Here is a 27432-nt window from a genome sequence, read left to right as displayed (position 1 = left end):
AGTGCCCACAACCATCCTGTTCAGTACCTGAGTTACATTCTCACCTGGTATCAGCACCCTTTTAGCAGTTGTCTCAAAGCAGTATGTTGGTGAAATTTCTATTCCTCGTTAGCTTTGTGGAGAACTTTCTGCTGCAATGGTATACACAGGAACGCAATATGCGGTTCTGCAGCAACACTTCAGGCTGTGATGGAACACACGGCAAGCACTTACCTCAAAGATGAGTAGGTTACTCAAAGGAAACAATGTGGTGGCTGGGTATGGTCTTAAAAAAAGCTGCTTTGTAACACAGTTTTCTATATGGCCAACGAAGTTGTTACTCATTTATTCATAGGCTCCATTAATTACTAACAAGGCGTGTCGGCACGAATACTTTACTGGACGCGGCAGTCCTGGCCGACGTGGGTCTAATGCGACTCTGCTTGTAGGCCAATGTACAGACTTGTGGGCACAATCTTGAGCCAGTACAATCTTGAGCACAATCTTGAGCCTGGAACGGGGAATAGGTGCCTTGGACAAGAGAATGCCGCGCCATGCAAAGTCAGCTGCTGCAGTCCCTCCACTAGTGTCAGTCATACACAGGACTGGATGCCATAAAAAGATTAAAAAGTAGGCAAGCTCAGAACAATAAAATGCAACTAATAACCACTAAGAGAAGCCCACAAACAAATACGCAAAAATAGAATGCATATGAGACAAAAAAGATAAGGACATCTTCCAACAGACTATAGCAGCAGCCCACGCACTCCTGTAGTGGCTTTGCGTATGGACATTAGAAAGGTCCTCAAAAAAAAGGATAAAAGGAACATTGTTCAAGGTGTGCTGGAGAAACCACACACAAAAAGAAGTCTGTAGAAGGCAGAGAACAAGAATGAATGAAAATAGTCAAGACAAACAACGAGCGTGTTCCTGAAAGGCTTCTGACGCTGGCACACAGGAGGTCACAAGCACCATATGCTAAACCCAGAACCTTAAAGGGGCGAAGACACCAAATTTTTGGCTGGAGTGTTCTTAGTTTCAAACATTGCATACTCCCACCAGACGCGTGATACGTGCTCCGCGATTCAAATATGCGCATTAAATATTATCGCATTATTTATACTGAGCGATTTCTATTTGGGTGTCGGGGTGCATTATATCACTCCCGAGAAATAGCAGCAACCCTGGTCACGTGGGCTCCAAAAATAGTGACACAGGGACCGTTGCATCGTCTGCTCTCGTACACATGCTGTGCATGGCGGGACCTTTCGAAGTGCCGGCCAGTACTGCGATATTTGAAAACAGATATTTGAACAGATATAAAACATATATTTGGAATTCCAATACAAACATGTTTCCACAAAATGAAGCGATGAAAAGAAACATTTCACACAAATATTTTATTCCTCCTCATCATTTATCACAACCTAAAGCTTATTGAGCATCTCAATTAATGAGGGGAAATCATGTAGAATGGTACAATTTATCTGAGCCATAACTGTGTTCAGGAAAAAAAAACATGACAGCTTGACTTTGTAAGCTGCCGAACGACAATATTTCGGCTTTTCACTTCTCGGCCTTTTGGCGAAGAACACATATAGCACCGAAGAGCGGCCTTGTGGTAGAGCATCCGCCTCACATTCGGGAGGTGCTGTGTTCCATTCCCAGCGCCGCCATGTACCCGCCGGTTTTTTAACGGGTACAAGATTTCCCCCGGCATGGTGCTCGTCTCATCTAGGGTGAGATGCTTGGGAAAAGGGTCTTCGACCAAGCCGCTACCTTGACGGATCAGAGATAAGTTCCGCCATCAAGCAACCGTAAATCCGCCTTGTGAGGTAGAAGCCAATCTCTTTTTTTACCCTTCATGCACACCTGGTGAAGCGCCTGAGCCAGCCACAACGGTAACGAGCAAATTCCGCTGCACTTTGCTCGAAGAGGGTTTCTGAGCGGAGAGTGCTATGACACATCTCTCTTGAGGCTAGAGAAGTGAACATTTCTTCATGAACGTTGTAAGTTTTTTAACTGGCACAAGGTGAGAGTTTTGGACTGTGGGTTTTAAGCACGTGGAGTCGTTTTTGTGCCCGCATTTGATGGGAATTTTGAAGGGCAGGCTATCCTTCCCACGCGGTGCACCCCTGGAGAGCCGAGCACCAGGTCGGGGGACCGCCTGTTCACATGGAATAACCGGCTGGTGGACCAGAGGCCGCGGGAATCAAACCCACGACCTCCCGTAGCCGAGGCAAGCACTCAAGCAAGAGGCCACGGCTGCGGTGGAGATGCTCTTCTTGTCACAATTTAGAAGCTGAAAAGGCATATGACGTGATTTAGCATTGTTGAGAAGCATAAAATGACAAAAAAAATCGATGAACAGCAGCTTAGGCTACAACAAGAGAGACAGCATTAACAAGACGACCTCTTCCAAACTCCCTTGTGACACCAGCTGTGGCATGCTGCCCCAGTGGCAGCATTGTTGACGGGACATGGCCTGCTTAACTCTTGTGTATTAGTCTGACCACACTGGAAACCCTGGCAGTAACGAATCCACAGATGCTGGCACATTTAAACTAGGAGTCTGTGCAGGAATTTCAGCAGCTGTTTTCCTTCTCACTAGAAGAAAAGTGCCTGACTGCTCCGGACTCTTAGATTTGGAAGTTTGTTAAAATCATGCTCACAAGTTTTTGCTTTCTTTTAATGGTTCATAAGAGTGGTGGCCATATGTGCTGACATTACATGTGCTTTCACAGAAGAAACAAGCAACCCTACTTTGAGAAAATTCTGGAAAATTTCTAAACGGAACACTCTGCATGCTTTCAGGGGCTTCATACACTGTTAATTGTACTGCAAAAGAATATTTCAGGCTTTCAAGAAGGAACCCTTGAACAAGAGGGCTGACAAAGGTTGGTTTGCTCATCACTGAGAAGCACTGCCTTTTACTGCCTTTCCAGTGAAGGCACACTCTGGCATCCCTTTCGGTAGCAGCAATGCCACAGGACAAGCACCAAGCGATTTCCACAAAAAGTAACAGCTTTTTATGACCTCGTCATCACTGCTCGAACCACAGAGAAACTAGCCTCTATTTGTTTGCTTCTGCAATAGCCTACAAGAATGACGAGGCCTGAGAGCAAGATTTACAGATTGATTTTGATGCCACACTAGGGTGGCGTGGCACCTCGCAGCAGCATACTGAAAGTGCATGAATTCTGCACATTACTATGACTACGGCTTATTCCGAGAAAATACTTTTTAACGTAGCTGTGTCTATTCATATGCACCAGCCCAAATTTAATGAGTGTGGCAACCTGTACAGAACCAACATTGCTCACTCAATTGAAGACAAGAAAAAGACAGCTAAAACAGACAGGCTGCGATGCCTAATAATCATTAGAAGCAAAAAATACGTCATGCCAATGAGAACGGACCGTGTGCTGGATACTCAAAGTATAGTTAAAACTCGCAGCAGGCCCCTGCGTTAGTTTCAGTCCGTCCTTTTCCCAGACTTGGCCGCTTTTTTGGTGGTATCCCTCACAATTCTCAGACTTTTTCAGGTAAACGAAATTCCTCTGACAATTATAGGTTGCTAGACACCCTTTAAAACCGTCACAGCCATTCAAAGAAATACAGTAGAACCTTGCTGTTCTGTTCTCGGTTCGTGTAATCTGCAGTATCATAAAACCAAAAACTATGCGTGTTGTGCTATTTCTATTCACAATGCAATTCCTGGATAACTTTTTGAAACGATTCCCTGGTATACATGTCCATAATTTTGCCAAATTCTGACCATATGATGCTTGGTTTGGTTTGGTTTATGACGGTTTAACGTCCCCAAGCGACTCAGGCTATGACAGACGCCGTAGTGAAAAGCTCCGGAAATTTCCGGAGAAGACGCTGCTGCTGCCCTGCACAAAGGTAAGGACACAAAGCATCTTAAGAGCAGCTGCGGCTTTTCCACAATGCAAAAGGGTAACGGGACAAAGTATCTGAAAACGGTAAGAAATAGTTGACGGACTGGACGTGCCATGAAACTTCAGCTCCATGGAAAAAAAAATATAGAAACAACTTACCAGCGCTAGAAAAGGAACTTCTAAAAATTTGTGCCAGCACATTCACAAAAGTTTTAATGAAGTTAAAGCGCCAATAATTGCCAGGGACTAGGAAATGGCACAAAACCTGGACATAGGAACAATCACGTTCTGAACCGCAAACAAATTTTTCGTAGGTGCTAACTCAAGCTTGTTGCAAAAACATTGCATTCATAACATCCAGAAAATATATATAAAGGGGGAAAAAGGGGGCGAGACAAAAATAAAGGGAAGGTGGCACAAACCTTTGCCTTAAAAATGCAAAAGGCCTTGTCTCGTACCATTTGCGGACGCTATCATGTCAGGATTTCGCATTCATTGAAAAGCAGTGTGCAATCGCCTTGAAATCGGTTTGTGGCAGACTAGCCAGCAATTAAATTACCGTAATAAAATGACAGTAATAAAATTACTTTTCTCAGTAATTTCGAATGTAATTGATTACTTTTGCAGCCTGGTAATTTAGTAATGCAATGAACTACATTCAAGCAGTAATTTCACAGAAAAGTAATTAATTACTAGCGAAATTACTTTTGCTGCATAACGAGTCCATGCTTCTCGTATCTGCCATTCTTTAGCCTCGCGTTTGTGGAGATGAGCATCCACAAAGCAAAGATGTAGTTTATGAGGGTTTAACGTCCCGAAGCAATCGACTCGGGCTATGAGGGACGCCATAGTGAAGGTATTCGGCAATTTTCACCACTTGGGTTCTTTAACGTGCACTGACATCACACAGTACACGGGCCTATAGCATTTCACCTTTACCCAAATGAGACTGCCGCGGTCGGGATAAAACCAGAGTCTTTGGGGTCAGCAGCCGAGCACCATACAACCAATATAGCCACCACGGCGACTCCCTAAGCCAGAATAAATTACGGAAGGCACTTGAGACTACTTCCATGCTTTGATGGCGAAATCATTCACTTTTTAATTTATATTGTTTCCTTCCTTTCTAATGACGCAACTACTCATTCGTTTACAGTCATAGGGCAACACATACATTAAATCAATAATTACTTGCAAAGAAGCAACGCGGTTTAGTGGCCCATGAGTTGAGCGATCGTCTCGCAATATGAAGGCCCTTGGTTAAATTCTCTGCACCCTCGGAAGAAATGTTTCTCTTTGCTGACGATGTCATTGGGGGTTGTGGACCACTTTTCTTGGACATCGACAACGACGCCGAGTATCGATGTTAATGTGCCACTTAAGGCTTGTGCCTTAAAAGCGCGCAAGCAGTAATAGCCAGAACCCTAGGGAAGCGGTGCATACTGACGAGAGGTGATGTGCGCGCTGGCGTCAGCACTGCTTTAGTGAAGAGTCTGCATACGGTCTCACACACAAACGCACTGCATGGCCACCAGGAGAGCTCCATCACTAAGGCATGCCATATGACACCTTCGCGCAGACGTACTGCGAGTTCTTGAGCAAGTACTTTGACGTCGCCGCACTGACAAGAAGTCTCAACTGACACATCTAAGAAAGTTGGTCGTGACTTGTCGGGGTTTTGTGGCCTCATTTGAGGCCCTATTTCTAACTCAACGGCAACACAGGCAACAGCGTCCCAGCGACATGCAATGCATTCCCACTAACATGTCTCTAGAACAAATCAATTGAACAGCAGAATTGGCAGCTTCTCGCGCCCCTGTGCACTTCTTGGATGATGCGTGGATAAGCAGTCAATGCACACCCGCTGTTTACGTGGATGACAAATTCTTCAAAATCAGAATGGTGAGACCTATATTACACACTGAACGATGTACTCCTGATTTAAGAGCGATATGAGAAATATCTCATCTACATCAGCAAAGTGGCTGTTCAAACTGACAAAAGAGGGGCAAAATTTCCGACGCCCATTTTCAAGCCCAGTGGCGGTGCGAACAAAAACTCTAGAAATTTTGCGCAAACTATGACCAATGCACAACATTTTAGCATCGAAACTAAGAAGTAATTTTCATTACTTAAGGCAGGTAATTGTAAAGTAGTGTCATTACTTTTTGAGAAGAGTAATTTGTAATGTAATTTAATTACTTCTCAAAAGTAATTTTTCCATGTATGGTGTGTGGTCAGCGGCTGCCTAGGAAGAAGAAGAAGGGAGAAAGAATGAAAAGGAAACGCAGGGAGGTTAACCAGATGTGAGTCTCCGGTTTGCTACCCTACACTGGGGATGGGGGATAGGGGTTAGAAAGATGACAGAGAGGAAAACGCAAAAAGAAGAAAAAAAAAGGAACGTGCACACATGGAGACGCACACACACAAGGCGATTTAAGTTAAAGTCTTTCACACAGGCCGGTAGATTGTAAGAAGCGCAAAAGCGCTTGCACGGCCTTCTGCGACGGTAGGTCCTTTCGATGTTGTAGAATTCTTTTTTCGGATAGCGGTTGGTCGTCCAGTTGGTCAAGTTCGTGGCTAAGGCATGCCCTCTGTGGACTGTAATGCGGGCAGGAGCACAATATATGGCCAATTGATTCTTCATGGCCGCAGTGGTCACAGGTTGGGGTGTCGGTCATCCCTATGCGGAAGGCATAGGCTTTAGTAAAGGCAACACCCAACCAAAGACGATATAAAAGCGTGGCGTCTCTACGGCGAAGCTCTGATGGCGCTCGAAGACTTAATGTTGGATCAAGTGAGTACAGTCGCGTATTTCTTAAATACGGCTCATTCCATTGCGACTCGGTGCACTGCCAGTTTTTTACATGCGACAATGCTCATGGGGAAAAGGAATATCGTGACGAAGACGACGAAGCTGGCAGTGGCACGGTACGGAGCACTCGCGCTAGGCCAATGGCCATTAAATCATACCTCTGCCATCGTTTATCGCGCCTCACTTTTTGGCCGGCCACCAAGTAACAAAATTATACACCACACAGCATGTGCATAGCAGGGAATGGCCAAGAGAATTTTTCATTTGGTTTTCTGCATGCTAAAGGAGTATAGACACGTAATTTTGGTGGCATGTTTTCTTCTCTACAACGATGCAGAAAACACTACTACGCATGCATCACCGAGCGATATATGCCCATGGCCCTTAAATAATTTATAACTGAATTTTTTCTGTCACGCTGTTTCAGTTTCAACAGCCGAACAGTTGGTGTGACGTCAAAGAGTACTTTTGTGTCACGTGAGGCATAGAAAAACGCCCATATAATCGCTGCTTTGTTATAATTTATTACAGTGCTGAAACCAGCCTTCCTCAAGAGCAGGAATGACAACTAATGTGGAAGCAGCGATTATATATGGCAGTTTTTTCATGCCTCACGTGACCTGTAAGAACACGGCGTCATAGTCCTCATTCGGTTGTTGAAACTTAGACCAAAACAGCACGAGAAAGAAATGCGATTATAAATTATTTAGTGGTTATAGGAGAATACCAGGTGGTAATCCATGTATAACAATGCCTTACGCATCCTTACAAACAAAAACAAGCACCCGATAGTTAAGTGTCTATACTCCTTTATTTCTTTATTAGACCCACCATTCTGCTCACTGATCTTGCATTGCAGTTCATCTCATGAGCAACTTAGCGATATCACCTGCGAATCGCAGATTACTAAGGTGTTCACCATTAACTCTTACCCCCACTGTTCCCACTCCAGGCCTCAGAATAGAGCAGGTATTCCTAAATAACTCCTGTTTATAGAATTACAGGAGGTATGTTGTTGCAGAGGAGGCATTGTGGAAACTCATTTTTTTTTTCATGATTGATGATATATTAGACACTGCAGTCCAAGACTTCAGCACAGCTTGGTATTGAGCTTCCATCATTGGCAAAACGCCATCCAATGAAAGTAACGCCTACAAGGAAGCTTAAGACAGCTAAACCCGTACTGTTGGAAAAAATTGCATGCGTGCTCGACACTTGCTCTTGCTTGTTCGCTCAAATACGGCCTAATAGAGCAGCTGGGACACGGGACCTGGCTTACATGCCTTCGAGGCTGCACTCGTATCTATGTGATTAAAAGGTTTCGCCTACGCATTATTAATAGAGCAGCTGGGGCCCGGGACCTGGCTCATATGCCTTCGAGGCTGCGCTAGTAGCCATGTGGTTAAAAGGTTTCACCTGCGCATTCTTTGAAATGCCTCAGGTGTCATCTTTTACCAGGTCAGCGGATACACTCAGGCTGCTTTCAGTTTTGGCATATTGTTACGTGGCGACCAGCCGAATAAGCGGCGATGAACGATGGCAGTGAGATGATTTTCATGGCCGCTCCCCTATAGTGCGACCTTTCTCTTCCAGCGCCACTGCCAGCTTTGTCGTTTTCGTGACACTACCCGGGGCTGCCGAGCGATCGTCCTGATAGTGAGTAGAAGAACACATTGACGGAGAGACGCTCTCAGTGGAGATGGGTTCAGAGGACGGTACAACAGAAATGGCGTGGGGGGAAGTGCTGGCCGCCACGATGAAAGATATGTGTGAATGAATCCTGGTCCACGAAGCTTCCGGGTCACAGGTCGCCAGGAGCCGACGGCCGACGCCCTTGGGCGCACCGAATAGCATGGGAAAGGGGGTGGTGTCCTCACGTGTGGGCAGCGTCTCGGGTCGCCGCAGCGTAGTCATGTCAACATGTCTTGTGGTCAAGGCAGGGGACGGGGCTGGGGCGAGCGGCGAGGTCGGTTCAGGTCCGGCGGGTCGGAGCACAGCCGGGCGGGGCTAAACAGGTGCACACGGCCGACGATCACGGCAGGCGGAGGACTCCGAAGCTCCAGGACCAGGATGGAGATGATACCCCGCATCTCACACCTAATGTTACGCGGCGACCAGCCAAATAATAAGCGGCGATTAATGATGGCAGTGAGATGATTTCAAAGGCCGCTCGCTATAACGCGACCTTTCCGTTCCCGCACCACTGCCAGCTTCGTCATTTTCGTGACAATATTGCCGCTTTGCACATAGTTTTTCTGCAGTGCCACGAGGTACGCCTTAACGAGGTTCTACTGTACCTATGAGTACTAAGGCTGCTGAATTTGATGTGCCTTAGGGCCCGTTCAAACTTGTCCAAAAATCCGGCGAGCGAAGCAGATTCGGCCGCTTTTGATGCCGAGTGAGGCGGAAAGCGGCGCGCCTAGGGCGATCGGGCTGGACGAAAATTTTTCATGTTCACCGCCACCGCGGAGAAACATGACGACTCCCTTCGACGCAGGACCCCTCGCCTCGGAATGAATCCGTCATTGTTGCGGCCTTTTTGAGCGCGTTCACTGGCCATAAATCAGACACCGGTACATCGCTTCGTCTCACATCACCTATAAGCAAAATTATAACTGATAAATTTGCTTTATTGTTTATTTAAACGACAATTCTGCCGCTACTAGGCTTAAGAGGAGCACCGGTTTTGTTGACAGTACAAGTACCGTCCTAAGCAGATGGCGCCACTAGGCTGGGCGTTACTTTGCGAGTCTGTTTGCATACGCTGAACTAAAAATGGCAATGTGCCTGTGTTTACGTACGTAAGCGTGCATACGGTTATGGCACACAGAGAGCATCGATTTATGCTCTTTCCTAACCATATCTGTGTACGCCGCGAGCGGTGACGTGGTGGCCGGGAAGTGTGTGGAAAAGCGAGAAACGGCAGCGGCGTGGCGCTTCCGCCTCGCCCGGGCATCAACAGATGGGAACAGCTCCTAGTTTTCCCGGCGAGCGAAGCGGATTCGCTCGCCGGATTTTTGTATAAGTGTGATCGCGCCCTTAATGTGACATCTAAACCGATTCATACACCTGCAGTAAGACCCATGAGCCAACTATAAAAGTGAAGTTATGATCTATTGCTATGCGATGTGTTCAGAACAGGAACTGCACTTGATGGTTTCACAGATAACTTTGACCACAATGGCAACAAAGGCATCAAAGGTTGCCTCCAAACTATAGCTCTCCATCATTGGTGGCATGCTTTCCGTTGCTCTACTGTCTTTCTCACAGTGGCCCACTCATAACTCACCTCAGTTCTGACTGCGGGGCCAATCCAGCAAACAAGTCTTACGCAGTGCTGTTCGGATGGACCTTATGGCCTTGCCACTGCTCTAATTACGCCACACCACTTTCGCTGGGCCCCATTGCGACATTCCTAACAGAGGTGGAGGAAGGGGGAAGTTAGAGCACCAAGAAAGCCAAATATAAAACAAGGACATAGTGCAGTGCCCTCGCTCAAAGCTCTTGCCCTGAGCTCAAACAGCACAGGTACTTCTGGTTGAGCTTACAACTTTGTCATGCCCGAGCTGACAGCTCACCAGCCACACACATCGAAACAAATTTATAATTACACATGCCTAATGCCACATCTATTAAGATATGTAAGATGATGTTAAGCCATCTATGCTCTAACCAACAAAATATTCTTACCACTGTCAACTAGATGACCTCGGTTCTCTTCGGCAATACATCCAGCTCATTACTGTTCACAGCTATGGTAAATTGCCATTTTGACCTCTCAGATTTTCTCATCAAGGGGCACAAGGGCAATTGGTTAACTGTCTGGTTCTTGGGACCAAGTGTCATTAAGCAACCACTACAAGCTCTGGGCAAACACTCCCTGAAGGGGCCACCGAAAATCTTGCACCAAAGTTGCAAATTATACTGTTTGAAAGGGCACTACTTTTTTATTTATTTGTACCTCAAAGGCCCAGAGGGAGTATTACATGAGGGATGTGCTGACATATATTATACCTCCTACCACAGAAGTTTTCAGAAAAGGCAAACTGAAGAGCTAAACTATTCATCTACATCCTTGAGGTTATTTTGCTCCCATAATTCCTACTGCACTAGAAGTCTGTTTTAGTGCTTTAATCTGAATGCCAAACACTCATAGGCATGCACCACACATCCTTTACCAGCATAGCACCACGTAAGATGATGTCAATGCCTCATTTGGGGCCAAGGGGTGCAAGCACACAGAACAGCAGGAACAAAACGCAAGCACTAATGTTGTGTGAGTCACTCCTGTGCTGTCGTTTGTGCTGCATGTCTCAAGATGAAGAACAACCCCCTCCGATTTTCCTCAAAAAGTAAAACTACAACAAACATCTACTCCTAAATTGTGAAAACAAAACGACAAACATAGAAGGAAGAACATAAACATGTATCGTCCTTGTCTTTCGATGTATTCTTCAATTATGGGAACTACTTCCTCGTTCATCTACCTGTCCTACCTACATTCGTCTGTGGCTTCTCGCCTCTCACTACTGCTTGCCTCTAGGGGCACAAACGTTGCCAGTTTCACAGCAGGAGGCCCACTTTCAACATTGTAATTTGCTAGATCCGTCACAGCCTAGTTTCTTTGTTCACTATACAGGCAGGCTTTTTTCATTTAGGGTCTGCAGGTGAAAGCTGTTGTCTTAATAGTGAATGTTTCCACGTTTCATTTTTGTTTCTTCCTTCTATCTAATGGCTAGGACAAAAAATTGTCGCTCACCCAATGCAAAGGAAATAGCCACATAATCATAGGGTCTCTTCCATTTGGCTGCACTTTCTGCACAAGTTCAAAAAGTGCAGCACGAGTTCTAGGCTGGCTTGCACTCGCCGAAATGGAAGCGCAGTTGCGGATAACATGTGTAGGTCGGATAACATGTGTAGGTCGAAGAAGCGGAGAAGTTATGGCACTAGTTATTTAAAGAAATGATGACAGTTCTTTGTTGAAAGGTTTATGGTTTATGGGGGTTTAACGTCCCAAAGTGACTCAGGCTATGAGGGACGCCGTAGTGAAAAGCTCTGGAAATTTCGACACCTGGGGTTCTTTACCATACACTAACATCACAGTACACGGGCCTCTAGAATTTTGATGGAGACAAAATTCTGGGGCCCGTGAACTGTGCGATGTCAGTGCACGTTAAGGGAGCATAGAGACCTAATTTTGGTCGCCTATTTTCTGCTTTATAATGATGCGGAAGACACTACAATGCATGAATCACCATGTGGTATTCGCCTATGACCGCTAAATAATTTATAATCGTATTTTTCTCTCATGCTGTTTCGGTTTCAACAGCCGAATGGGAGTTGTGACGTCCAAGAGAGGTTTTATGTCATTAAAGGCATAGAAAAAGTGCGATGTAATTGCTGCTTTATCGTTTTAATTTGCTGGAGTGCTGAAGCCAGCCTTCCTCAAGAGCAGGAACGACAACAAATGTAGAAGCATCAATTATATTGCAGTTTTTCATGCCTCACATGACCTATAACCTCTCTTTGAGGTCATAGTCATTGTTCAGCTGTTCAAACTGAAACAGTACGAGAAATAAATTCAGTTATAAATTATTTAGAAGCCGTAGAAGCATACCACGTGGTAATCCGTGAGTAATAATGCCTTACACCTCATTACAAAAAAGATTGGTTTGGTTTATGGGGGTTTAATGTCCAAAAGTGACTCAGGCTATGAGGAACACTGTAGTGAAGGGCTCCGGAAATTTCAACCACCTGGGGTACTCTAACGTGCACTGACATCGCACAGTACACGGGCCTCTAGAATTTTGCCTCCATCAAATTTCGACCCCCGCGGCCGTGATCGAACCCATGTCCTTCGGGTCAGCAGCCGAGCCCCATAACCACTGAGCCACCGTAGTGGCGTCATTACATTCAAAAGAAGAAATCACGCACCCAAAAGTTAGGTGTCTATGCTCCCTTAAAGAACACCAAGTGGTCAAAGGTTTCGGAGCCCTTCACTACGGCGTCCCTCATAGCCTGAGTCGCTTTGGGATGTTAAACCCCCATAAACCATAACCTTTCAGCAAATAACTGTCATCATTTCATTAAATAACACGTGCCATAGCTTCTCTGCTTCTTTGACCTACACATGGAGGAGGTGAGTGACTGAGGCGTCATAATAAAAACCTAAGCGGTCAAGTCGAGTCGAATGGGCAGCATTTGAGCGCTAATTCGTAAGTCGCCTGTGTGTATACGTGCAAAAGATTTTTTTTTCTCCTTGAAATGACGATTTCTGAGAGCAGGTTCATGGTAAGACTTCTTTGCGATTTGCTGCTTGAAAATTCTTCCAAGTGTTTAAGGATTTTGGTGGTCATTGGTGTCGGCGGCATGCACTTGGCTGCAATTTCGCGACGACAGCAAGGCTATCAGACAATCAGGCCTGCACTCGACCATTCGTTTTGGAAGCGGCCAGTGCCAAGCTGCATTTGAACTGTCTGAACTGACGCTGCAGGTTGCCGGCACCACCGCGGAACTTCACAGAAGTAGTGCAGAGAGTGCAGTCAAATCAAAGAAACTTATCATGACCACAATCTTAAAGGGGTAGTTTGGGCTTGTTGGTATAGCATATTAGAAGACATAGCGCAGCACAATGGGACAAACAAAAGGAGCACACACGACAAGCGCCTATGCTGTGTGCTCCTTTTCTCTGTCCAGTTGTGCTGTACTATGTCTTCATCTAATATCACCACAATGAACTGTCACACATTGCAACAGTGTCTTGTGAGCTTTATGCACCTCACAAGCTTCCAAACAGTGAAAGGACATCAAGCACATTGTCCACAATGTTCATCTATTTAATGCCTCTTTACAGCATCAGCTGTAAACGCACTCATTTTAAAATTCTCACAGAAGGTGAAGGGCTCACCTTGTGGCACCTTAAAGCCTTTGCTGCCTCAGCATTTTAAGGTCCCATTTGTTCATCCTCTGCGCCAGCAAGCAAACGCCGGACTCGAAGCTTGAATTGGGAAGGCCCTTGCATACCATAAAACTGCCTGCCAGTTTCTCAAGTGCTGTTTTCTGAAATAGATATGAATTTAAAAGAACAACATGCTTCGCTCTGCAGACACCAAAGTGTAATCGCTTATCTCGCCGCAATTTTTTCCCTTGTTTTAGAAAGCGAATTGTAACAGCCGCACACAATTGTAAAGTGCAATTAAGGTAACACTCTACAGTCTTTCCCAGCCGCGTGGCCACAAAAAATCGGACTGCGTATAAAACTAATCGCACAAACGGTTTGTTCAACTCACAACCGGCTTTATTAGTATTTATTAGTATTAAACCCGGTCGTGGATCAACTGGAGCGTTGTCAAAAGTTTCTTGCCTTTTTTCGGGAGCACGCAAAAGCTGGTAATTATGCGTGTTTTACATGATCATGAGCTACGTTGGGCTGCGCTGACGAAATATCTAAAAGCACTCTCAGCGCAAGCTCTTTTCTGTAGACCTACACAGAGCTTTTGAGCAGTACTTACGATAAAGCAGAGGAGTCTTTCCCTCCGGGCCTTTCGGGTCCACTGCCGGGCAAGGGGCTCAGTGCTAGTCCTGGGTTATCTGCTGACACAAAATATTCGGCCGCAAGGAAGTTGACAACGGAATGCCGAGTGTCAGATAACAGGCAATCACTCAGTGTGTGCATACCAAAAGCTAGAAAGAACAAATTACTCATGTGGAACAGGATCGCGCGCCCTTTCCGCCGACCAGCCATAGTGTTACTGAAAGCAATGCTCGGCTCGGCTCAAACATGGCTCAAACGGCAAAAAAAAAAAACTGCCGGACGTGACGACTTTCCTTGAAACGAGATGCAACGTCATGGGTTGAAATAACGCTTGCGTTATTTCGACCTGGTTGCAGCAGTCACTGCCATTCCCGCTTTCCGAAGTAGGCGCAAGTGAAGCCACCGGAAGTTCGGGGGCATGTCCCGGAAGTTCGTTGTCTGCTGTGTATCTCAATGCAAAAAGTCGCGTCTTTCGCCCTTCCGGTCTCAGTTTTTCGCGTTATTTTTTGTGTAACGTCTGCTGTAATATCAAAGGAATAAGCTCAACGAGAGAAATGTGTGCATTGCTTAGGAAACATTGTAATTTCAGAGAAACCGAAGAAAACAGCCATGCAGGTCCCACCATGCCACGGCAAATGGATACGTGCATTAAACACTATTTTCTGATCTGGCTCTTGTCTTACGAGCGTACTTAGGGTAAGTAGTAAAATGAAGATCAGTCTAGGCCATCTTAAAAACAAATTTTCGTGTACCAAAGAAAAGGCAATGGGGCGGCAATCCTGACACTCGAACTGCCGCTGTCTCAGTTTCGGTTTGGTGGCGGAAGATGTCTCTTCTCATCGACGGCAGCTGATCGCTTTAGGGTGTCATTTACCTTCCAGACGTGCTTTTAATCTAACTCAATAGCCATGTTTCCTCCACACAGCGCGAGAGAAACGACTGACGAAAAAGACGAGTGCTGCAGCGCATGGGACAATTAAGCGCTAGCTGTTAGAAGTCAACTGCACCAAGCATCAAGAATAACAGCCCATTCAGGCCTAATTTGCTACAGTACGAAACAGTACTTGATACACTAGCTCCGTCGAAAAAGTAGTACCATATACCTTTTGGACGCGTTAATGTGTACCAACAGATCACCGACGGCACCCCACAAGATTGTGTCCTCGCCCCCACTCCGGTTCGGTCTAAACATAATTTGGTAAAATGGTCACTGCACCCGCCGCGGTGGCTCAGTGGTTAGGGCGCTCGGCTACTGATCCGGAGTTCCCGGGTTCGAACCCGACTGCGGCGGCTGCGTTTCGATGGAGGCGAAACGCTAAGGCGCCCGTGTGCTGTGCGATGTCAGTGCATGTTAAAGATCCCCAGGTGGTCGAAATTTTTCCGGAGCCCTCCACTGCGGCACCTCTTCCTTTCTTCTTTCACTCTCTCCTTTATCCCTTCCCTTACGGCGCGGTTCAGGTGTCCAACAATATATGAGACAAATACTGCGACATTTCCTTTCCCCAAAAACCAATTATTATTATTATTATTAAAATGGTCACCGCACAGTCGGCTGCCTATGAAGGTTTCCACCTATTCTTTCTTAAATTTATCCCCATTGATGGCATAACTTGGGCTTAGAGCGCGACAACGTGCATCACAGCAAAAAGCAGAGTTGGCAACGCTAGCGCAACGGGAAGACACACAGCTGAGCAGGCGAGGCACGAGTGACGTCCTGTCCTCTGCTAGTTTCGTCCCGTTGCGATGCATTGGACCCTAATTTTTGAAACGTCTTTACCGAAGACTTTGCTGGTCCCCTGATGCAGTTGACGGCGCAACAGGTAGGCATTGTAGTAGAAAAAGACAAGAATCGCAAAAAGACGAAATGCTAAGTGGAAAACGAAAACTGAAACTGAAAAACCGTGCTGAGGTCCGATTTTGTGCACTGCCAAAGGCTGACTTTCGGCACATGCTGTCCAATTTCCGGTGGCTTCACTTTCGGGCACCCGATGCCGCATCCAGCCCCCTGTGGAGATCAGTGGAGCCGACCGACGTGACGTTTGGCCAGCAGGGCATAGTCCCGCCCTGTTTTTTTTTTTATGGAGTTTCGGCGGCGATGAGTTGAGAGGAGATAAGAGGGGAAAGGAGAAACATCATTTTTAATCGCCGATATCTTCGGTGTTCGTGAGGCTGGCGTAAAAAAAAATTTGCGGTGAGGTGACGTGTGGTGGAATACCGACATCTGGTGCGCTTTTCTTAACCTTGGTATTTAACTTTTCACGGCCTAAGAGCGTTAAGCGCCAACTTCAAGGGCCCTTCCTGGGCGTACGCGCTCAGCGTCGGCGCTCTTGGCGTACGCCAAAACCGGTCTGCGCATGCGCACGGCAGAAGATGCCAGCGAGCCTCGGCGAGGCGCCGATATCTGTCCGTGCTAGATATCGGCGTCAGCACACGGGCGCTCGCGGTCCGGTTTATAACAATGGGAGGATCGCGGGGCTCACCGTGACTCTTTTCTTCGTGGCTTGAAGCTCTTTCAGGTTCCCCGAACTTTTCTTCGCGGTTTAAGTTGTCCTTTCATCACCCCCCCCCCCCCCCAACCCCTTCTCTTCACGGCTTGAAATTCTCTCTCTGGGCTCTAGGGGGGAAGCGAGCCAGCGCCAGGAACATGGAGATGCATGCCCCTTTGCGACGCCCGTTCCGGCGTACGCCAAGAGCGCCGACGCTGGACGCGTACGCCCAGGAAGTGCCCTTGGAGTTGGCACTTTAGCTCTTATTCATCACGTTTCTCGATTTCTTGGGGTCTACTCCCACCTCCCTTCGGCGTGAAATTTTCAGTCCAAGGAATTCAAGATGGCGGCCCCTGTAGTAAATCGATATAGCAACCCAATTGGCAATTGATTCGTGACGTGATTAGTATATCCGACTGTTGATTGATTGGTGAGGTCAATGATTATTGTGACGTCATAATTAACTATAGTCGGGCACAACTTTAGAAGACAGGAAAGGCCCCGCCCAGATGACCGAAGCGCAGCAGCCAATTGCCTCCGCGACTAAAGAAATAGTCCCGCTCAAAAAATTGTGACTGCTTCTAAAACGCGTATTTCTCTGTATAAAAAAGATTTGTGTATCTTGATGAGTGGTTTAGTAAAACTATCATGATGCAAATGCTTCAGCACATGCCGGATCGCGAGAGAAAAACTCCGTGCCTTGTACAACGCTGTGCGTCGTCTGCTACGGAGCGAGATCGACGGCACCGTGCGTGTAATTACAAAACAGTCTGGCTCAATAGCATAGGATTCATATGTACTTTTTGTGTGTTTTCACAAGCTTATTTTTTTAATGTGTGAGGCTTATTTTTCAATTGCTACTTGTTTCTTCTTTTTTTGCGGTTGCGAACCTACAATCTCGTGAGTTCGCGCACGGCATTCCGTACCTCTTTTCCGCCATGGAGCCCAGCGAGGTGACATCGGAACGCGAGCCTTTGTTGCCGAACGAGCCTTGTGTCGCATCGATGATCACACCACCAAGGAGCCTCGGCAAGAGCAAGAGCGGCCGCATCCTGAACAGCGATTCACGCAACATGATCTTCCACTGCTACACGTTTTGGCGTAACAGGGAGCCTGAACGCAGAGTAGAGGAGACGAGCAAGTTTGTCGCTGACATGCTCGGTGTCAGCGAAAGGACTGTGTTCAGGGTGAGGAAGGAAGTTAAAGCTTCGCATTTTTCGGGTGGCAAGCTAACGACGCCGTCCCGAAAGCGCCCACGCAATGCGGAGAAGAGAAGACGCAGCGCGAAGTTTGACAGCTTCACGTTGTACGCGCTGAGGTCATGTGTGCACGATTTCTTTCACCGCAACGAGATACCGACGGTCGAGAAGATCACAACCGAGTTCTCGGAACGTATGAAACTCCCATCACTAAGGTGGTGGACCGTGCGTCGCCTGCTTGCCGAGATGGGCTTCAAGCACGAAAAGAGAAGCCGCAACTCGCTGCTTATCGACCGGGATGACATCACCGATTGGCGGAATCACTACCTCCGTGACGTGGAGCGCTACCGAGAGGAAGGCCGAAAGATCTTCTACCTGGACGAGACATGGTGACGGCGGGACACACTCGGTCGATCGTGTGGACAGACACCGTGGTGCAGAAGCGCGGACGCCTGTTCGCTCGAGCAAATGGCCTAACGACGGCTCTAAAACAACCTTCTGGGAAAGGTCAGCGCCTTATCGTCACGCACATCGGCAGCGAGGATGGCTTCGTCGACGGCTGCTTGGATGTATTCCGAGGCCAAAAGACAGGCGACTATTACGAGGAAATGGACGGCAATCGCTTTGAGGGCTGGTTTAATGGCGTTCTGCAGAAGTTGCCAGCTGGTAGCGTCATTTTTTTAGACAATGCACCTTACCATAGCCGGCGAGAAGAGAAATTGCCAACGACGGCCTGGAAGAAGGAGAAGATACAGGAGTGGCTCACAAGCAAGAAGATCACCTACGCTGAAAGGATGATAAAGAAGCAGCTGCTTGAGCTGGTGGCATCTGTAAAGTCACGCTTTCTGAGCTACATCGTAGACAATGCAGCTGTAAGCGCCGGTTGCATTGTACTCAGGCTCCCGCCGTACCACTGCGAATTTAATCCCATTGAGCTTGTTTGGGCCAAGGTCAAAAATGGCATCGCTGCGGACAACAGAGACTTCAAGCTGTGCGCGGTCGACACCATCCTGAGGGAGAAAATCAAGCACGTAGCGGCGGAAGACGGCGAAGAGCATTCAGCACGTGATGGACTTGGACGCAAATTTCAGACTTGACACGTCTGGGAGTGAGCACATTCAACCCATCATCATCCAGCTGGCTGAAGATGACACTGAAGAAAGCGACTCCGACTGCGAGCTGTCTGGCATTGAGCCACTCGACGAAGCATAACGGCTTCTTTTAACGAAAGAACAGCCTTTATTAGGGCTACTAAAATTCTTCCCGTTGTCTCGCAACAGACAACCATCCATTCCGTGACCTCTGAAATAAATAAGCAGTTCCATTTTTGGCGTATTCCTTATAATAGAAGCTAAATTCTGATAAGCAACGTCCAGCACACATTGTGCTCGATTTAAGAAGTGGCATAAAAACATGTTTCAATGCTAGTATATCTGAATTGAAACACAACTGTTAACACTGATTATCTTTGGCGGGTTCAAAATGCTCATTCAGGCAGCCACCATCTAGTTTGACGGGCCCCATCTTGAAATAACAGTATTCAAGGCACGCTTTATAGCTCTGTTAGCAGTATGCACTGGAAATCGCAGTCATGTCATAGCCTGTGCAGCTGCGATACCAGTAGTCAACACGAAACTGACAGCCACTGTTAGCAGCTTGCACGCCAAAGCACATTCATGTGGTTGTATTGTTTATTTTGGTTATCTGGCTCACACAAGTAATGAGAATAAGAGAATAAATATAAAACATTATTAGCTTATTGAGGCCCAAAATGCTCATTCAGGCAGCCATCGTCGAGTTTGTCGGGCCCCATGTTGAAATACCAGTAGTCAGGGCACGCTTTATGGCTCCGCTAGCACTATGCACTGAAAAGCGTAGCCTTGTCATAGCCAATTTTTAATTTATTTATCTGACTCTGGCATTAACGCGAATGCAAGCACAATTAACGTGAATAACTTTGCTAGCATTTTTTTTGTCATATTTACGTACCGGAAAAATGCTCAGCAAGGTTGAACGTGTTTTAGTGAGTCACTTTGTTCATTACAAGCCGTAGGCAAAATGACGGCCAGATTCAGACAGTGATATTGGTGAGGTAATAATGGGGGAAAGCTGAAAAAGCTCTCACAGCAGTGCTTTGCTGGACACCATTCACTAGAAAACTGCATTTGTAATGATAAAAGCGTCAAGACAGGAAATGATAATCCACTGCACAATGTTATGTGTACCCCCACGCCGTATTGTGTCCCAAGCGTGGTCTGATGTACCATGGGTGCAGCGAGCCAGGGCTCCTACCTTAAGACATCCCCCCTTTCCATCCGACTCCAAGCAGTCTTATCTCCACACTTAGTCACAAAAAAATAAAACGGTGGTGTAACGAGGATGTAACGCGTATGTTTGAGCGTTCGCTGTGCCGTGAGAAGGCGCAGGACAGAAGGCTGCGTTGTACTCATATATATAGTTGCAGCATTCTATTTCTCCCCGGGTTTCTGTTTGCAACGTCGTCAAGGTATGTGGTTTATGCTCGTTTTTTATATTCGCCTCGTAGAAGTAGTTTTTTTCCTGTTTTGATAACACGCTCAAGATTATCCCGAGGCTCGTGTGAGAGGCAAAGCGAGAGAGAGGTTTCACCCTGCAGAATACCCGTAACCTGAAACTGCGTATCTGTATCGTACGCCCATATCGTCTTTCCTTTTGGCACCCATGTTGCTCTCTACATGCGTTTGCTTTTGCGTGTGCATATATGCTTTTTTACCATTTAGAATGTTTGCTTAAGGTGCATCAACTTTCAGCCTGTATTATGTTTTTATTGCTCCATTTTTTTTCAGATTTCTCAAAGCTAGAAAAAATCTTGGCAATTATTATTTGCTGGTATCGTAGTGCTCCGTACATTGTGTCTTAAATGGTGCATAAATATGCGTCTCCCATTTGTGTTCATTTAAATGCAAAGAGCACATCTAATAAACTGAAATTACATCTGTATTGCGCTGCTATTTCCTGTTATATGGGCAGGATTGGGCGACTTTGAATTAATATTTTCTTTGTGTGTAAAATTTTAGCACATTTCATGTTCTTGTGGCGGGAGCAGCGCAGCATGAAACAAAGAAGAGAGAGGTGGGAATCAACGCTAACAACCAGATTTTTAATCCATGTTCGGTCGAATATATACATCTCGCTCGTGCAATAAGGAAAGGACAGAAGCATGACAAACGCATAAGATGTACACATGGTAAAAGATTAGGACAACACACGCAGATAATCAATTTCACTGTCACGAAACGCTATCGAAAGTATGCTGACACATATACGTCGCTCTTTTGCCCGATGTTGAAGGCGGTCCGTTAAAATACGACTGGATGACCATTATGTTGATAAGCTGCGGAGCGCATTCATGCTCTCTGCAATGTTTTGCTAATTCACTGCTGATGGCGCCATTTAGGGATATTTTGTGCTCTCGAAGCCATTCATTCAAACAGTGCCCTGTTTGACCAATATACATGCGTCCGCATGACAGAGCAAGGGTGGTCAAACGGGCTAGTTGGTAGCTCGTATTTGGAAAAAACAGCGCACCTTTAGACATGGACAGGGGCAGATATAACGACACAGCGCTGTGTCGTTATATCTGCCTCTGTCCGTGTTTAAAGGTGCGCTGTTTTTTCCGCAAGACAGAGGTATTTCCTAAACCCCGCTTTTCACACATTTCACGTTTTATTTTCGGTGCTTTTTCTTGCATTTATATTTTTCTTTGATCGCTGTTGACTTTGGCGCACAGGCTTCTTAATTTGTTGGGTGCTGACATGAGCACTTTTACACCAGCTCTTGCGCCTACCTTTTTGAGACTGTGGGAAATGCCATTAATGTAAGGAATGACCGCGTACGGCTTCCTTTCTTCTGATGTGGTTGTGACATATTTTCTGCCTCTAAGTGCTTGCAAAATCTCTTCTGCGACACTGAATAGCAGTCTCGTCGGGTAAACTGCTGCTTTCAGCCGACTGTTCTGGGCGCCAAAACTTCCTCGAACTTCCTGATGACAGGATCTCGTCAAAGCGGCTCTCATTGCTACTTTTGCTGAGGACTAGAAGAACTAGCACTAGAAATAACAAGTGAACTCCAAGAAAACAACGTTATGCGATTTCTTGACTTGACGCTAGCCTTTCTAGGCGCTCACATATGCTGTCGGTACGGACCACGAAGCTAGAAGGGACTGCTCCCCTACAGATCTGCGCACTCCAAGATCATCAAGCGGGGGTAGAAAAAACAGCAATGAGAGCCGCATTGACGAGATCCTGTCATCATGAGGTTCAAGGCAGTTTTGACACCCAGAACCGTTGACTGAATGCAGCAGTTTGCCCGACGAGACTGCTATCCAGTGTCGCAGAAGGGATTCTTCAAGCACCTAGAGACAGAAAATATGTCACAACCACATCAGAATAAAGGAAGCTGTACGCGGTCATTCCTTGCATTAATGGCATTTCACACAGTTTCAAAAGGGTAAGAGCAAGAGCTGGTGTAAAAGTGCTCATGTCAGCACCCAACAAGTTAAAAAGTCTGTGCGCCAAAGTCAACAGCGAGCAAAGAAAAAAATCAATGCAAGAAAAAACACCTGAAAAAAAACATGTGAAATGTGTGAAAAGCGGGGTTTATGAAATACCTCAGTCATGGGGACGCACATACATTGGTCAAACAGGGAGCTGTTTGAATGAACGGCTTCGAGAGCACAAAAGATCCCTAAAGGGCGCCATCAGCAGTGAATTAGCAAAATATTGCAGAGAGCATGAATGCGCACCGCAGCTTATCAACACAATGGTCATCCCGTTGTATTTTGATCAACGGACCAGGGAGATTGAAGAAGCCTTCAACATCCTACTAAAGAGCGACATATGCATCTGCATACCTTCAATAATGCTTCGTGACAGAGAAATTGTTTATCTGCGTGCGATGTCTTAATATTTCACCACGTGTACATCTTATGCGTTTTTCATGCTTCTTTCTTTTCCTTCTTATACGAGCGAGATATATATATTCGACGAACGTGCATTAAAAATCTGGTTGTTATTCAGCGTCGTGTGCCGCCTCTATCTTCGTCTCGTGCTGCGCTGCTCCCGTCACAAGATCATGCACCAACCAGCCCAAATTTTCACCTTGTTAAAGCACATTTCATGTAAACAGGTAAGTGTGAATGGCCTAGCCAGCAAGCATTCACGCGAGTTGACAGATGTATTACACCACCTGTAACGTAAGCATGTGCCTGAAATTTGGCACATATGTGCACTTAGATGCCTGAAGACTGCATGAAAAAGAAGAAATAATTGTATTGAACCAGAGCCGAGAAAACTAGCATTAACCTTTTGGGGATGTCCCTGGAATTCACAACTTTTTGGACACTGCTAGTTGTGGGGACATTGTTTGGACATCTTCGGGAAAAATGAGAACCTCCTGAGGACATTCCAGATGTCCTGATCGGATATTTCTGGGAGATTTTGTGTTTGTTGGGATGGTGCTGTCGATAGGATCTCAGTCATACGCAATCTCTGAAGATGCAACAACCCCGTCGACGGACTCCGACTCAACAATCGTCTACTCGCCGCTGTCCTCGGTAGACCGCAATCTCCAGGGCACCGTTACGAAGAAACAGCTTGTGGACGAACTGAAATGCCGTGGACTACCATGCTCCGGAGGAAAGGACGATCTGATCTCACGAACCCTCGAAGACAACATTCGTCAACGAGCCTCCGATGAGATGGACCCGCCAACGATAAGCCAGGCTGCCAACGAAGACGACAGGCAGGCGTACCTGGAGGCGCTGTCCACAATCAAGGAGCACCGTGCTGAGGTAAAGATCGTCCAAGCGCACCTCGCTCAGGCTACCACGTCCATCGCACCAGGAGTGTACGGCAACGCCAGCCCAGTTGTCCCAACGCCGACGGAAAACATCACGAGTTCCGGACGAAGCCCCACGCAATTTTCAGCTACTGCTGATGGAACGATAGCTGGAACGACGGATGGCTCGCCAACGGCAAGTGACAGTCGCGCACGCTACGACTCGGGGCTGAACGGCAGTGCCCACATACCGCCGCCTTGCGCCGCCAGTGACAGGACACCGAGCATGGCAGCAATACTGGGAATGATCGTCACCACGCAGGCGCAGCTAGCCACTGCGTTGACGAGAAACCCCGCAGCCACAGCACCAGTGTAGATCCACTCAATGAGCAACACGTCATCCGCCATACCGCTTTATGACAGAACTCCACAGCAGAGTGTGCACGGCTGGATCTCCCAGGTTGAATGCATCGCAGCACTGGCGCACTGGACGGAGTCGTTAACGCTGGCCAGCGCAGCGACACGTCTGACAGGAGCCGCAAGGGACTGGAACAGCTCCTACGGAGCGAGGTGCGACACCTGGCCCGAGTGGAAAGAAGCCCTCGCCTCCCGTTTCAAACGAAAGCTCTCGATGCAAGATTTTCTTGACCTCCAAGCCAAACGACGCCTTGAAGCTTCCGAGTCGATCGTGGAGTACCTGTACTCAAAGAACGCAGTACTTGACAAGGTGCCGTACCCACTGGCTACAGAGGAAAAGGATCTCCCTCATCCTGAGTGGTATAGACGACACCTGGGCGAATCCACTTGCGGTGCAGTGTCGCACCATGGTTGGTGACAGAGCTGATCGACCGCGCGGCCCAACTTGACTCGCGACGCCGCATAACCCTGGACACCTGCGACGCCAAGGATGAACCTTCGACGAGACGAGGCCAAGCTAGACGGGTCGAGACGGTCAACGCTCCTCAGAACAACAGAGGGCATGAGTACTCACGACCTTTGCAGCAAAGATACGGCACAGCAGGGGCGTGCTTCAACTACGGCGACACTGGCCACCTGTCCCGCGAGTGCAGCAAGCCAAAGACCGCAGCCACCATCAGGGCGGAGCAACGACGATCCGGCAGCGGCAACAATGCCAACCGAGACGGGCCACCCATCAGGCAAGTGAATTGCTTTCTGCACTCTACCGGCGGCACGCTGCCAATCGTTACCGGCCAAGTAAATAACAGACCACTCAAGATCTGTATCGACAGTGGAGCCGTGTCAATATTAAGCGAAGATGCCCTGAGCCCAGATATTCGCACGCACTCTCGATTGCCTTCGGAGGAAATTCAGGTCTTGAACCACTGCATAAGAACCACGCGCGCGGCAATGCTGCATGTTGAAGTTTGGAGCGACGAAAGTGTGCCTCCAAGACGTCATCGTAACGCCGCTATCGGAATCGATCGATCTTATTCTCGGATCAGATTGGCGCCGCGCTGCTAACGTCGATGTGACTTTTCACCCGACTAACGACGTGACTCTCGTGCATGTCACCAGTTATCGTCAACGCACCATCGAGCTCGCGGGGGAAGACTTCAAACTCTACAAAACACACGGGAGAGGCTTTAGTGGCTTCGTTTTGCCGTCAGGCTAATGATCCTGCTCCTGACAACAGTAGCTTTGTGCAGTTGAGTGCGAAGGACCTTTGCCCCAATGACAACTTCACGACACTTGTAGAAGAGGCGGTGTCAAAAATGACTTCGCAAACAAGCAAAAGCCAAAAAGATGTGCTAAGATCTATCTTACATACGCACCACCAAGCTTTCACGTCGAAAGCAGATGCACTGGGTATGTCCACACGCCGAACACAGCATCGAACTGCGGGACAGCGTGCCGGTCACATCTAGACCGTACAGGTGTTCTCCTGCTGACCGCCAGTTTATTAGAGAACAGATGGACGACTACCTTACCAAGGGTGTAATCTGACAAAGCGAGAGCGAATACGGCGCTCCAACGATCGTGGTAGACCAACCGCTGCACCCGACGACCCCACGAAAGATGGTGCACGACTATCGCAAACTCAACGAGAAGACAATTAACCCTTCATACCCGATGCCGATCATGGAGGACGTCATCGACGACATCATGAGGGAGGGCTCAGAGATGAGTTGGCGTCATCTCCCCGAAACGCTTGCACCTGAGGACAGGCGCAACATTTGGGAGGGCCGTGTCAGCATGTTGCTGACGAAATACATGCCGAAGAAACACATTCCTTCGATTCGTCGCAGTGACAGCGTCGACCCTCGGACAAACCGCAGTTTCTCCGAATTGGTAGCCAGAGGAATGCAGACTCCCACGAGAGCTCACCGCACCTGGACATGCCAGACAGACCCCGCCGACTCTCCCCCCCCGCTTCGAAGGGACAGGAGTAGACACGTGTCCGAAGGGAGAAAAAGGACAGACTACACAGACAGCGAGGGGAAATTCACGCCGAGTGGACGCATCAGCAACAGCTCAGTTCGCACAGGCGCGATCTTCATCGAAAGTGTGGACTGAGATATTTCTAAATTTTCTTACAGCGACCTTAATAAATTAGTTTTCCAATATCCATTGAGTGTCAGCTAACACTGCGAATAGTGGTTTTTCTGGTTTGAAGCAGATTCTAAATGAACAGTAATTTCCACTGAACAATTTCGCACAGAATATTTCAAATACTTCTGGCACACAAAAAGGTTGCACGGCACAATAATAAGCATTCTCAAAATCACATATTTTTTTCAACACAGTCATTACATGAAAAAAGAAGAGTGGGCATTGAAGCTTTGCCAAAATCACTAAAGCTGTGTTGCCTTTCTGAAAAAAATAGCCGTTGGAAATTTGGGGGGTCATCCTACATGCGGTGCCAATGTATTCCGGGGTGTGGGACCTCTGAGAGGTGCTCTCAATTGCAAATGCGTCGCTGGGCAGCTGTTGCTTTTTCAGCGGTGCCTCCATGAGCACCTAGCTGCTAGGCCCACACACATCACGCGCCTCAGTGCCCAGTGCTATCTTGCATGAAGCGTCGGAAAGGGGCACCCATCTCATGTGTCTCACGTTAGCTTCCCTTGCTGCTCGCATGGTCCACTTGATTATAAATTTCATGCAGAGAAGAATGGCTGCAGCAGCTGCAGTCAGCTCAGACTTGTCCCAGGAAAGTCATGGGAGCCATGTGTCTTTCAACTGTGCATGCCGCCATACTGGTTCTGGCACATGTGCATTGCGAATAACACGGGCACAGACACACTACAGGTGCAGATCTGGGTGCCACTTTTTCTTCCCCTCATATCTGTTGCCACACACATACGTAGGCTGGTTTCGATGTACACACGGGCATACAGGCATGCAGCACGTAAACCTGGCAGGTGTTCACGGTGTCATGGCTTTGGCAGCGCATATGCTGCAAAGCCATCCCAAAGGATTGAGTAGACTGAACCGAAACCATATGAAGCAAGTGTTCCAGAAGCATTATTCGGTCGAGAAAAATACTTCAGAGATTTCGAATACCATACTATAGAATATTTTACAATTCTACCGAATATTCAATATTATCAAATGTTCACACACCCCTTGTCTTTACAGCATTCTCAATTTTCATTTCAATGCCAGCTTGTTATGTGCATCAACAACAGCACAATTACATTGTTCACGACATGCTGCTTGTGCATAAAATGTACATAATATC

At 47.2% G+C, this 27432-nt stretch overlaps 1 protein-coding gene and 1 long non-coding RNA gene across 2 annotated transcripts; one reads left to right on the top strand and one right to left on the bottom strand.

The window, feature by feature from the left end:
• Nucleotides 1–302: 302 nt before the first annotated feature.
• On the bottom strand, nt 303–14288 carry LOC144115042 (uncharacterized). The gene is made up of 4 exons (XR_013311211.1): nt 14208–14288; nt 13604–13755; nt 9986–10111; nt 303–6564 (listed from the first exon to the last, which is right to left on the bottom strand). It is a non-coding gene; the product is annotated as an uncharacterized LOC144115042 (long non-coding RNA).
• Nucleotides 14289–17457: 3169 nt separating this feature from the next.
• LOC144096974 (uncharacterized) lies at nt 17458–18511 on the top strand. Its single transcript, XM_077629782.1, has one exon. It carries the CDS (start codon nt 17655–17657, stop codon nt 18306–18308), a length of 654 nt encoding a protein of 217 aa, XP_077485908.1. The 5' UTR covers nt 17458–17654; the 3' UTR covers nt 18309–18511.
• The last annotated feature ends 8921 nt before the right edge of the window (nt 18512–27432 follow it).

Source organism: Amblyomma americanum, chromosome 1, assembly GCF_052857255.1.
Source record: "Amblyomma americanum isolate KBUSLIRL-KWMA chromosome 1, ASM5285725v1, whole genome shotgun sequence".
NCBI lineage: Eukaryota > Metazoa > Arthropoda > Arachnida > Ixodida > Ixodidae > Amblyomma > Amblyomma americanum.
Note: the sequence above shows the minus strand (reverse complement) of the source record. Positions and strands in the feature narration are given on the sequence as shown.

Coding starts and splice junctions, on each gene's coding strand:
- LOC144096974 (XM_077629782.1), top strand. CDS start 17,655: ATGGAGCCCAGCGAGGTGACATCGGAACGCGAGCCTTTGTTGCCGAAC.